Raw genomic sequence first — 10646 nt, 5'->3', positions numbered from 1 at the left:
GCTGAGTGACAAGTATCTGTGGGTTCATCCGTAACAAATACCCTTACACATCAAGCTGTCATTTGGACCTTTAAAGAAATAAGACAATGTATAGCAGCATTAAAGCTTCTGTGAAAAGTGTTTGACTGGTTATGAAATAGACTGAAATTTATACTCATGCCTCTTTATGACCTACAAAGGCAAACTAGACTATAAGCGTTCAGATGGCTCATTTATAGAAAGTCATTTTTAATGCTTATAACCATTACCGCTTGGTAAGTGTCAAACAAAGTTAGTTACAGCACATCGCAGAAAGAGACTTTCTTTACTTTTTCCACAACAATAATTCACAGAGAGTGATACAATTGACAGTTTTCAAATACAGCAAAATGGGACTTTCCTTTAAAAAAAAAAAAAAAAAAAGAAATTACAAATGTAAGGGGCAAGAGCAGAGTTACGAGGTTCGGTTTTATCCACAGGGGGGCGCCACAATCGACACAAACTTAACGTTTCTTAAATTGTTCCTTTTTTTTTATAATTCAGTAGAACAATGAAAACTAATCATAAGAGCTAAATCATCCTACTTACAAAGTAAACACAGTGCTCAACCTACACAAGAGCCATCACTTTCCTTGTTATAGTGTACACTAACCTGTTTATAAAAGGCGCAAGTTGGTGAATGAGTTTATATTCATGCAGATTAAACAGTCCATCACTGTTAGACGTTGTTGTTAAAGATGTTTATTCAGTCTGCAAGTATACACAGTCTATTTCCAGCCGTCTTTCAAAGGTCAAATTCCTAGTAAAGCTAAGATTAGCTCACCAGACTTTCAAATCATGAATTGTATTCTTTTATTTTAAATATTTTAAATAAGGTTAAAAAGTGTGAGCACTGTGTTCAAAGTCCTTTTGCACACTGCTCTCTACTACAAACAGAAGATTAACGTTTTTGACAGCTGAAGCAGTGCGTTCACACTGTGCTCAGGACCATGTTTGTTACCAAGTGAGCCATGCAGTGTCATTACAGCAAGAGTCCCACGGCTAGAGAGACAGCCAGGCTATCAGACATGCTATTACTGAAAATGTGGCGAAATGTTTTGCTCTCCCAAGCCTTCAGTATACAGTGTTGGTAGTAATGGGTGTTTAGGCTGAGAACACAGAACAGGCACAGGAAAACACAGGCTACAGAGTGTTTCAATGTGGGGGGACAAAGCTCCCTTCAAATCACATCACCTCTCAGTTTGGAATTCAGAGTGAGGGTTGGACGTTTGTCTGAAATGGGATGAATGGAAGAGAAACATGAAAGAAGAATTGCAAAAGAAGGCAGAAGGTTGGAGTGATGCAGAGTGACGGAAAAAAAAGAGAGAGGCAATAGAAGAATTCATTATTTTGTGGGCGAGTCTGTTGACAGCTGATAAGACAGTTCAATAGCAGCGGCGATGCACATCACACTCACACGTGTTTGTGTGCGTGGTGCTCTTCTTATGGGAATTTTGTGAGCCTGGAATTGGGGAAGGGAAATTGAAGGGGTGAATTTAATTTAAAAATAGATAGAAAAAAGGAAACACAGACAAAGAAAACAAAAAGATGAAAGAGGTGCAGAAGCATACTGATGTATGTAACAAAAAAAAGGAGATCAAATTAGGTGCACGCTCAGCAAAGAAGAAAATCCTTTACTGTAAAATCCACTAATTTGTACAATTAGATTTCCTTAATGGGACAGATGCATGCTGGTCTATGTATGCTATAGCAGCTTAAGGTCTGATTTTATCATCAAGTGTTGCAGCAGAGATCTAGTCCTGCCATGACACAAGCAGGAAACACCATTAGCCGCTCTGACTCTGATGTTGATTGGGTTGTCAGAAGAGCTAGTGAAGCGGGATGTAAAGAAATGCAGGTCAGAGCTGGAGACAAATACAATTTGCTTTCTGTGCTTTACACTTGTCATAGTGATTACATCTGGGACATGAAAAGAAGTAGAATTACATCTAATCAGTTCTGAGGCTGGAGGGAATGGGAATAAATCCAGCATGTTCAGCTGAGAAACAACAGGACCCAATGGGCTTGTTAAAGGGTTCTGAAGTATTTCATCCGTATCTCTCTGTAATGACCTGTTTTAAAGTGACTGCAATAATGTCACGCTTCCCGTTGCATTATTTTTCTGCTTTTTACACACTTGAGACCAAATGAAGTGTCGGTTGGGAGGATTTTTTGGACTGGAAGTCAGTCCATAAGCCACACTTGGGGAGGGGATTGGTAGAGGTGCAGAAGGTAAATTTAACTTTGTCCTAATCTGACTTCACACCTGGAAGCATGTGCAGCGACACAGAGCTCCATCTGAAACAGAATGGCTCCACCTGGGAATGCCTGAATCAGCAAAAATCAGTGACTGTGTGTGCTGACTTAGTAAAAGTCAGGCCAGGTTCATAATATTCAACATGTGGCAGTGTTACAGGGTGTTTTGATTTTGATATACTTATCACTGAGGCGGATATAACTTTTAGTTTGTGCCTCCTGTGCAAAGGTACAGAGTCCCCTGTGCCAGTAAAACATCCATAAAAATAAACCGTGCTAGTTTCCATTAAATATCTTAATCTGGTTTATGTTTTTATTCTGTTTTCATTACATGTCACGTTGACTTGTTTTCCGTTAAAGAAACCCAGTTTTATTGTACCTCAACAAAAGATCAATTACTTCAAAGTGGTAAACTGTTGTACAAACGATACAGTTTCGCAAACCAGCACATGCAAATATCAGTAGCAGAACTGACAATTTGGCGGGGGTAGGCGGTGGCTCAGTGATAGAGTCGGTCGTCTCTAAACCGGAAGGTTGAGGGCTTGATCCCCAGCTCCTGCGGCCACATGTCCGATGTGTCCTTGGACAAGACACTTAACCCCGAGTTACTCCCAATGCTTCGGCGGCGGCAATGATAAATATTTATCACCAACTGTTTTACCCCTTTACCAGGCTGACATTGAACTGCCCTTGAACTGTTGGTTGGTCACAGAATAAGCACATCGCCCACAGTCCGCAGTCGAATCAGCAATCTCCAATTATTAGGCCGGTTGAAAAACTACGGGTAACAGAAAATGTTGGCTCTCACTTTTAAAATAATCCTTCTAGCTGATTGGACTTAGACATACTGACCGATTTATCTGTTACAAATCCTGTAACATAACTTTTTTATTCTGGATCATTTGGGTGGGAATATTTTGACTGAGCTTCTGCTAGCACATTCTTATCCTTCCCATTATTTCTGATAAATATATTTTTACCGGAGGCCAAAAGTGAAAAAAAACAGCCATAACGTCAGCCAACTCACTCAGTCAACAGTGATACTTTTCTCTTACGTTTGTCTACATTTGAAACCAGAAGCTTCTTGGTCATACCAGACCAAATAAGGTTGTTGTGAAAAAACCTTGAAGCAAGTTGTCTAAACTGCTCGGGTATCTGACCTTTTATCTGGACTGTGTGCATTCCTGCTCTTAAGGCCCTGCCTACAGTGAAGGAGACTTTTCCTCTACCTGTAACCCGCCAATCAGGTATTTTGTCTTTTGTATTTTTTCCCGTTGACAGTGAATTCAACTGAAACTACGCTTATCTGTCTTCTGAGAAATCTACGTAAGCACTCACATTTTTTATTTCAATTTCACTGCCTTACGAACGTCTCTCTAAAAAAAAGTATTTTTTCTCTATGCTCATATTTTCTTTCCTTCTTTTTGTCATATACTAAAAGAAATCACTGTTACTCCTACATGAAAGACAATTAAGTAAAAACAACACAGTAAGAAATAAGCACAAAGATTACTTTAAAGTGACGAGAAAACGTGAGTGAATATCTGTTGGTCCCAGAAAAATACCTGGACATCATTTATTCACCTCTTTATATGTATCAGTCTGTATTTACTACTATGTGCAACACAGCAACACACAAATAGAATTATTTGTATTTAAAAAGGTTATGAAAGTATTAACATCACAATGCAGCTTCTCTGGTAAGTTGAGGTACACTGACCTCCCAAATGTCGGTGCGAAATACATTCAAATCAATCTTAAAGTGTGCGTGCAGCCGTGCCCAATGCTTCATTGTCCCTGCAGCCTCTGGGGCAGAAAATGGAGGTCAGAGCCAAACAGGAAAGAGTCCTTGGCAGGGAATGAAGTGGCAGGTGCACTGAGCATTTCTTAAACTCAGCTCAGCCTGTACTGAATCTTTAAATACTACATCCATGCTTTTTTTCTCCCCATTTCACTCTTCAAGGTTATAAGATTAGACGTATTCAGCTGATGCTCTGCGAATCTGTCAAACTTGCGCATCAGCCGGGTTTCAGGAATGAGTTTGCTCTATACAAATGGCTGCAGAGTCCTTTGTTAACTTAAAGTCTTTGCCTCTGTGCCTCTGAGCTGCACATTTTGTGCGTTGGCACAGAACACAAAGGATAAATCACAATGTGCACACTCCATCACTCTCTGTGTTTTGGCAGATGCACACTGTTAGTTATCATGAACTGATTATGTAACTATACAGTGAAGTGGGTTGTCATGCTGCAAGTTTTCCAGCACAGCAATAGCCTACTGAAACATGCTATTTACAGCAATTTAAATGCCCGCTACTGTTGTGCAAATAAATAAATAAACCTGATTGGGGTTAAGCGTTCACCCTTTTAGACATAATTTCTCGACCATATTCTCTCTCACACATTTACATGCAAATTAATTGGGATTTATTTGACTATTGCTTCCATGTAATGTCGTTTTCTATCTAACTAACAGTTGTGCAGAAAATAATGCTTGTAATCAAATATTTTACAGGTGCAATTTCACAGATGAAAAACCATGGTTGAATTCTCGTTAATAGCTCAATATCTGGGAGCTGTAATTTTTAGATTTATATTCAAACTTACACTCAATAAGTCTAGAATAACATTTAATTTTCTTCAAGATATTGTCCAATGCATTGCAAGTTACCCAACATACACTCATAAAGCATTTGATTTTTTATTGATAAAACAGAAATGCGACACAATGCATGTTCATGTGATGAATAGAGGTGAATTCATTCTCATCGTTTTTTGTATTTTCTTCTTTAATGCTCATTTTGTTGGTTGTGATTGTTGTTGATGGGAATAGTATCTGTTTGGTAACCTTGTATTTTACATATTCTGAGATCTGTAATTTCCAGAGAGACTTCCTGGGAAGAACTATGTCTTTTTTCTTACTATTACAGGGAAAAGCACAGCACACACACACACGCACACACACACACAAACACACACACACACACACACACACACACACACACACATACACTAAAGCTAGTAACAACAGCTTTTTAATTGGAGTTTTTAAGGAGGAACTAGGGAATTTTACATTTCAGAGTTTAGAGCTGATTTCTTACGGGATTCCTTGAAACAAGTGCTTCATTATTTTGCACTTAATTGGACTTAATGATTTGACATCCCACCTTCCATTCTCTTCCAAGTACCAATTTACACATCCTTACTATATCAATTTCAGTCGAAATCAAAACTACAGGACTTTCTTCTAAAAGAAGGATTATGAAGCCCGATGATATTTGAAATGTTGACTCAAACTAACTTCCAGCTAATCGAAAAGCAGGCAAAAGGGTGGAGATGAGGCGGGCCAAAAGAATATCTAGGTTAAAATTCTAGCTCGCATATTGCAGAAGATGAAAGCAACAATGAATTAAACCAACAGTTTAAAGGCTTTATATGCGATTTTTCACACTTAAATATAATAGAAATCAAGTATATCCTCTGAAAATAACTCTGTGAGTCATGACTGTCTACAATGGGTGTAACACCCGAGTCCCACTGTCTGTGATGTTTTCCGAGTTTTCCGAGTCATATTTTCTGTTTGTTGACATAGGCGGGACGATGGCTGACTCCTCCCCTCGCGAATAAAAGTTGTTTAATTGAGGGACTAGAGGAAATTGCATTGTGCATTGCACAAAATTGATCAAAAAATCGCATATAAAGCCTTTAAGGTCAGTTACAGATTTTACCCAATAAGCCTCCTGGCAAACAGCTACAATGTGCCCATCTGTCAGTCTAATAAGCCACACCCCTTATTCTGCCAAATTAAACATAACTCTTAGCTTTAATATAATAAAAGACAAATTACTTATACTCCCCGAACATTTTTGTTGTGTGGAAAATAAGCTTTAGCGACCAAAACCTTTACCAAGCTGTTAACATGTTTATTTATTTTGTAAAAATTGGCTTTTTTTTAATGGACCCTGATGGGAATTCCTTGGTTTTTGGATTTAGACTCAATTAGAAACTCTAGCAACTGCAGTCTGCAATCACTGATTTGTATATAGGGCCAATTTATAACAAATGTAAACAAGACACACAACAAAAAGAACAGGGCTATGCTATATTTATATTATTTACAGAGACCATCACCATGGACAAACACTTTGCAACACTACACATCAATCTGGCAACACTTTTGCACTTCAACATTGGCTTCATATTTCAACATCCAAGGTTGAAATTTGGTCTTTCATCCCTATTTTAATACATACTGATGTGTAGCATCATATGCTGCCCTATATTATATACTGCATATGTTGCTTTTTTGACAGGATTTAGGACATAACATGCCTACATGCAAAGCCACCAAACTACACTTTAGCCAATGTGCTTTTTTGGACATAACTGGACATCTACCAGGTTCATGGTTAGTATTTATTCTCTGTCCTTTTAACAACATCTATTAGATTCTTGGCTTACTCCTCCTGCCACAATTCGTAGGATATTTGGCATCATCGCATAATTAACTTAACCTTTGTGTCTCTCTTTCCGCAGCTGATCCCTTCACTACTTCACTATTCTCCACCATCCTCCCTCTGTCTGCTGCCCCTGCCAGTCTCTGTCCTTGGCTCTGCCCCACACGTCTGTCTCAGCGGTTTAGGAGACACTAAATGACCATCTTGATGGAGAAAACAATGATTCATTGTTTTGTGTGCTTGTGTCTTGCCAAAATATCTCCCATTTCTGTCTTAATGAATTACTCCTTACAATTTGTCTTTGACAGCCCGTGTTGAGGAATATTTAAAGCAAAATATGAATGACAGTGAGCTGCAATGAAATATTACTTAGTCCATTATAGCTCTGACCATTTCCTGTATAAATGATAACAGATGGCTTCCTCTTACTCCATCCAAATGAAACATCAAAATGGCTATTACTACACCCTTTTGGCTGTCTTAATAAGTCCATCATAGTGGCCTAAAAAGGCTAAAGACTTTCACATTTAAAACGGACGTTTAAAATGCATTTCTTACACAAGGGTGCCAAATAAGAGAAATCATGATTTTTAAATTGTCTTAACTCTCGATAAACACTCCTCAAGTAGACAAAAAAATGTGAATATTCCTTCCTTTAGCCATATTCCACCCGTGCATGCAGGTCAGATCTGATCAGGGTCTAGTGGGAGGAGGGAGGAACACACAGAGCATGTTTGGAGTCGGGAAGCAGCTCGGTGGTTTTGTGCTGTGCGCACCTCCCCTCTCCACAGCGCGGAGAGCCTCCTCTCGCCTGCTTGCGATTCCAGCTCTTCGTGCCAGAGCCTGCAGCTGTCTCCGCCGCGTCCCACTGCCGCTGTTGTGGGAAATCGTAGGCACTGTACGACGAACCGACGGCGGACTCCGGTCCCCTTGAAGTGTCAGCGCAAACCCCAAGGATATCGCAACTTTTAAAAACAATTTCCGATACTGTTTGGAGAACTGAATGAAGACACCTGACTGCTCGTTACGCCCCAATCTTTGACACTGTGGAGGCTACAGGAATGTGGAATACAAGTCACTCTCAGTGGTGAGTGTTGTAATACGTTAATTATTGCTGTGTGTGAGTCTGTGTGCATGTGTGAATCACTCAAGTGTTTGTTGTACTGTGCGTGGGCGTTCCACAAAATTAAGTTTGGAGCAGAAATTTCGAGTCTGTGCATGACTGGTTTTAAATACAACCATGCACAGAACTTACCTGTTATTTTCTGTAAAAAAAAAAAACCCAAAAAACCTGCATTCAAGCACCAATTTTGTGTGTCAATCCCTTTCATGCAGTAAAAGGACCTGTCTCCACTCCTGACACCATGACCACAGACCTGAACTTGACCTCCCTGCTGAACGTAACTGATCTGCACAACCACACAAGAGGATGTTCCCTCACCAAGACCGGCTTCCAGTTCTACTACCTGCCCACGGTCTACATCATGGTCTTCATCACGGGGCTGGTGGGCAACAGCCTGGCCATCTGGATGTTTGTGTGCCACATGAGACCGTGGAGCAGCATCTCCGTCTACATGTTCAACCTGGCGCTGGCTGACTTCTGCTACGTGCTGTCGCTGCCCTTCCTTATCTTCTATTACTTTAACAAAACCGACTGGATATTTGGTGACATTCTATGCAGACTGCAGCGTTTCATATTCCACGTGAATCTCTACGGGAGTATTTTGTTTCTGACCTGCATCAGTGTGCACAGGTACACCGGGGTGGTGCACCCGCTTAAGTCTCTGGGTCGACTGAAGAAAAAAAATGCAGTTATTACCAGTGCGATGGTGTGGCTGGTGGTTATTATAGCCATCTCCCCCATTCTTTATTATTCCAGGACCGGCTTGAAGCGTAATGCAACCACTTGTTATGACACCACAACTGAGGACGAACTACCGGGTTATTTCATCTACAGCATGACTTTGACCGTTTTTGGCTTCTGCATCCCTTTTATTATCATATTCTGTTGTTACTGTATGATTGTGAAAGCGTTAATCTGCAATGACATGAACAACGCCCCCCTACGGCAGAAATCCATCCACCTTGTCATCATCGTGCTCGCTGTCTTTGCCGTTTCGTACCTGCCCTTCCATGTGATGAAGAACCTGAACATGCGGGCGCGGCTTTACTTCCAGGGCCCGGACATGTGTGACTTTAACAACCGCGTGTACGCCACCTACCAGGTGACACGGGGGTTAGCCAGCCTCAATGCCTGCGTGGATCCTATTCTTTACTTCCTGGCTGGAGATACATTCAGGAGGAAGTTGTCACGGGCGACGAAAAAGCCCTCCAAGAAGGGGGACCACGTCCTGCAGTCGAAGAGCGAGGAGACGGCTTTGAACAGCCTGGCTGAGTATGTGGAGAACGGAGAACGCCGGCTGTGACAAAAGTCATGGGTGTGGAGCTCTGTTAGCTTTAGAAAAAGCATGATGGACTTTGTATTGAATAAATAAATGAATGCACTGTGGGTCTGAAGGCTGTGTGTCAAACAGGATGGACGATGGTTTTATTGAACTGTAGGATAAATACTCCATATTTAACCCCGTATTGTCCATCGCTTGCTTGCAGCCTGTGGATATTGATAAGATATTGTGCTCTATTGTCCCGTACATGCATTGTACTTGTATATGTCAGAGCAATCACTTGTCATTCTTACTGAGTAGAAAGGGTTGCTTCACTTTGGACACATTATGAGGAAGAAAGCTGGAGGAAATGGGCTTTAATCTCCTGCTCATCAATTTATCCTGGGAAAATAGATGCGAGAACAGATCAAATCTTCTCCAACCAACGAGCTGAAGTTTAATCAATAGCTATTAAGCAGGTAAGAGCCTGTGCTTAAGGAAGTGTACCTGGGATTGCTCTTAGGAGGATAAATTAAATGCACTGAACTGATTGCTGCATGGATGTGCCGTGCAGTCAATGTAATGCACTATGAACGGGGACTGCAGAGGGCCACCCATCAATCCTCATTTCTTCCTCTATCTTTAACCGACTGGGGGCTCTGAGGTTGAGGACTGTGGTGGCTCTGTTACCGCAATCTTTCTCTGCTTTAGTTAAACTGTTGTGAACAGAAAAAAAAGAGAAGATAATACTTACAGTATTTTTGTGTAAATGAAACTATGATGAATGTTTTTTTTAGGTGTTATACAGGATGCTGTGACGTGCCAGATTTGCTTGTGTTGTAAACTTGATTTGTCCTAGTCAGTATCACTAATCCAGACCATTAGTGCATGAGTCTAGTATCAAAAACCGACCAGTGACAACCGGACTAACCACAGCTGGTTCTAACTACTTGTATTTTTTTTGCAACATAATTGATAAATAACAGACACATTAACTCAAATCACCTGCTTAGCGACTCCACCATTATGTTGAAGACTTGTCTGTATGAGATACCTCAAAGTAAATCCTGCACTGTGTCCGTGTTCTGGCAGATAATCATTTCTCTTTTGTACCATGTCGTCATCACTCTGGAGAATTGATGGTGGAGCTCTCTCTGTATATATTTTACCCTGGACTGTGTGTGTAAATGTTTGATGTCAGTACTAAAGCCTTTGTAAATCTGTAAAGTGGTCCGCTATTGTCAAGAAAAGGAAGTGAATCCCCTGTAGCCTTCAGGATATATGGGGCCACATGTATCTTTGTCAATAAATTTTTGTATTTAAAACATGCCAGACAATGTAATACGACTCATATAATTCTTCTAAGATCTTTGGTTATTTTGAAAGTACTCAAAAGCCCAAATCCACTATTACCTTCTAATTTAAGGTTGTCTACACAATAGTTCTGAGAAGTATTACTAACTTGGTAATCTGAGGGAAGTAGTGTTGTTGGTTTGAATATCTGAAAACATTCCTGATATTGGCTTTGAATT

The 10646-nt window shown here is 40.4% G+C and overlaps 1 protein-coding gene across 1 annotated transcript; it reads left to right on the top strand.

The window, feature by feature from the left end:
- Nucleotides 1–7175: 7175 nt before the first annotated feature.
- On the top strand, nt 7176–10443 carry p2ry1 (purinergic receptor P2Y1). The gene is made up of 2 exons (XM_061046767.1): nt 7176–7817; nt 8066–10443. Exon 2 carries the CDS (start codon nt 8095–8097, stop codon nt 9154–9156), a length of 1062 nt encoding a protein of 353 aa, XP_060902750.1. The 5' UTR covers nt 7176–7817; nt 8066–8094; the 3' UTR covers nt 9157–10443.
- Nucleotides 10444–10646: the final 203 nt, after the last annotated feature.

Source organism: Labrus mixtus, chromosome 9 (genome assembly GCF_963584025.1).
Source record: "Labrus mixtus chromosome 9, fLabMix1.1, whole genome shotgun sequence".
In the NCBI taxonomy this organism is placed as follows: Eukaryota; Metazoa; Chordata; class Actinopteri; order Labriformes; family Labridae; genus Labrus; species Labrus mixtus.
The sequence above is the reverse complement of the archived record's forward strand: the minus strand, read 5'-3'. Positions and strand labels throughout refer to the sequence as shown.

What these genes read in the sequence shown, in the direction of transcription:
- p2ry1 (XM_061046767.1), top strand. Translation starts at nt 8,095, where the DNA reads ATGACCACAGACCTGAACTTGACCTCCCTGCTGAACGTAACTGATCTG.